General features: G+C 45.0%; 1 protein-coding gene across 1 annotated transcript in view; it reads right to left on the bottom strand.

Annotated features, from left to right (window-relative positions):
* The window catches only part of LOC308149783 (ATP-dependent 6-phosphofructokinase, platelet type-like), a gene marked incomplete at both ends in the record, with an annotated part of 30,128 nt that overhangs the window by 23,295 nt on the left and 4,333 nt on the right, over nt 1–2,500 (bottom strand). Inside the window, 2 exons of the mRNA XM_080522673.1 lie at nt 227–304; nt 2,216–2,289. Of these exons, the coding sequence (XP_080378799.1) occupies nt 227–304; nt 2,216–2,289 (152 nt within the window). The remainder of the gene's footprint in view (nt 1–226; nt 305–2,215; nt 2,290–2,500) is intronic.

Genomic DNA, 2,500 nt, shown 5'->3' with positions numbered 1-2,500 from the left:
CACCAGTCACCAGCTAGCTCCCTGCCCTCCCTGCCCTCCCTACCTACCATCAGTCACCAGCTAGCTCCCTGCCCTCCCTGCCCTCCCTACCTACCATCAGTCACCAGCTAGCTCCCTGCCCTCCCTGCCCTCCCTACCTACCACCAGTCACCAGCTAGCTCCCTGCCCTCCCTGCCCTCCCTACCTACCACCAGTCACCAGCTAGCTCCCTGCCCTCCCTACCTACCACTTGTAACATGCTGGAGACACTTTCCCAGGAGGCCTCCTCGATGTTGTCCCCTCCATCTACCATGCCTTGGTAACCCTGCACAGGAGAGAGAAACACATATCAACGCGTGAGTGTGTGTGAGTGTGCTTGCGAGTGTGTGCTTGTGTGTGTGCGTGTGTGTGTGTGTGTGTGTGTGTGTGTGTGTAGTGTGAGTGTGTGTGTGTGTGTGTGTGTGTATTGTGTGTGTAAACATGTGTGCGTGTGTAAAGGTTGTATGTACGTAAACGTGTCATCCTGTCACAGTCTGACCCTGCTCATTCATACAGAACAATGACACGACAAAACACAGTCTCCAAAACATGCTCAACGCGTCCCTAACGTGGTTATAATGTCATACAATACTCTCTTGAATGACCGATGACGCAACGATGCAACAATCGTGGCTTGTTCCTACGGACAAGGACAATGTCCCAGGCCAAAACAACACCCCCGTGAAGACAGAGACTGTTATAATGGCACAGCACTCTGTTTCTAAAAGCCTCATGGGAATGCCATAGCACCAGGGAGGGGCTCATTGTAATGCATGGAACGGATCAAGGATACAAGGTTTGATCCTGTTCCTCGTTCCATTCCGTGAATTACAAGGAGCCCGTCATCCTCGGACTTCTACCTCCACCGGCCCACACTGCACTGCAGTGCACCAGGGCTGAAAGAGGAAGCCGTAGTAATCCAATTACAAACAGACAGTGAAACCAGAGAGCTCACATTACATTCTGCTCCACATTCACAACAGCACAGGCAACAGTAGGCGTCTTAAACCCCTTTCACAGATGAGATGAGATGGTCAAATAAGAATACATTATTCATTTACATATATAATATAAATAATAATACCTGTAAATCTTACTGTAACTCACTTTACATGTACTGTAGTCTGTAGCTGTCACATGACTAGGTTGGTTGCCGGAACAGTATACATTATTTTGCACTATTTAACGATATTAAAGATATTATTATTATTTTGTACGATATGTAACCCCATTAAAGATATTATTTCCCCCATGCAAGTTTGTTTTAATCCAGGACAAGACAGCGGGGGGGCATACGAAACATTGTAATCATGTTATATAGTGTACAATTAGCAAGACATGACTATGTTTTGTATGTGTCATTCTTAAATCAATCCTGGAACCCTCCCTGATGTCTATAGAAAGACAACCGTGGACAGGATCACTCAGATAATATCCAACAATAAGCAGGAAATACAATTTCCTCTGAGAAATTAGGAGGCAAAGCCTGCTGCTGCTGAATCTACAGGAAACTCCTCCCACAAGCACACCCATGACATCATGGCACAGGTCCAAATACTGTAGTACTATAATAATAATAATAATAATAATAATAATAATAATACATTTATTTGGTAAAGTGCTTTTCTCAGTACTCAAAGACACCACATTTCATGGAGAGAGCAAGAATAAAAACTAAAAATGGTTAAAGATTAAAAGTCAGTTTCAAAAGATTAGTTTTTGAGGGATCTACTATTTTATGAGTTTTACTATCCTGCCATGATCGTCTTGAAGCGCCCCTTCAAGTGAAGTAAAGACATTTTTGTTTTGTTAATGATGACCCTACTGGTCCTCAGACATGGATCAAAATACTATTAAAAACATTGCTTAAATACATTGAGCGTTTGCTCAAGCCTGACTATTGGAGACCATTAGCTCCATTGCGCCAGGCAACCTCAATCCATCACAGAGAAGTACCTGAGATGATGGTCTGGTCCCTGAGCAGCACAAAGCTTGTCAGTGTTGATTGACCTCACTGTAGTCAGACACCCAACTTGCATACTCATCGTAATGAACCCTTCAGGTGAATTGCACATAGTTAGTATGGGAACCCTACAGAGAGAACCGTTTGTCCAGAGAACACCGCAGTGTTGTCAGTGTGTGTGTCACTGACACAGGGCCCTCAGGGGAGTGGGTCAGATCTCAGTCAAGACCTCACCTCATGGATGAAGTAGACTTTAGCTCCCACATAGATCCCCATACGCACCACAGCCCGGACGGCTGCATTCATACCTGAGAGAGAGAGAGAGAGAGAGAGAGAGAGAGAGAGAGAGAGAGAGAGAGAGAGCGAGAGAGAGAGAGAGAGAGAGAGAGAGAGAGAGAGAGAGAGAGAGAGAGAGAGAGAGAGAGAGAGAGAGAGAGAGAGAGGGGAGGGGGAGAGAGATATATTTGAACCCAATTCAAATTTGTCTGAAACCCTACTCTTCTACTATTCTAAATATAT

Source organism: Nansenia antarctica, assembly GCF_963989245.1.
Source record: "Nansenia antarctica genome assembly, chromosome: 2".
NCBI classification, from domain to species: domain Eukaryota; kingdom Metazoa; phylum Chordata; class Actinopteri; order Argentiniformes; family Microstomatidae; genus Nansenia; species Nansenia antarctica.
The sequence above is the reverse complement of the archived record's forward strand: the minus strand, read 5'-3'. Positions and strand labels throughout refer to the sequence as shown.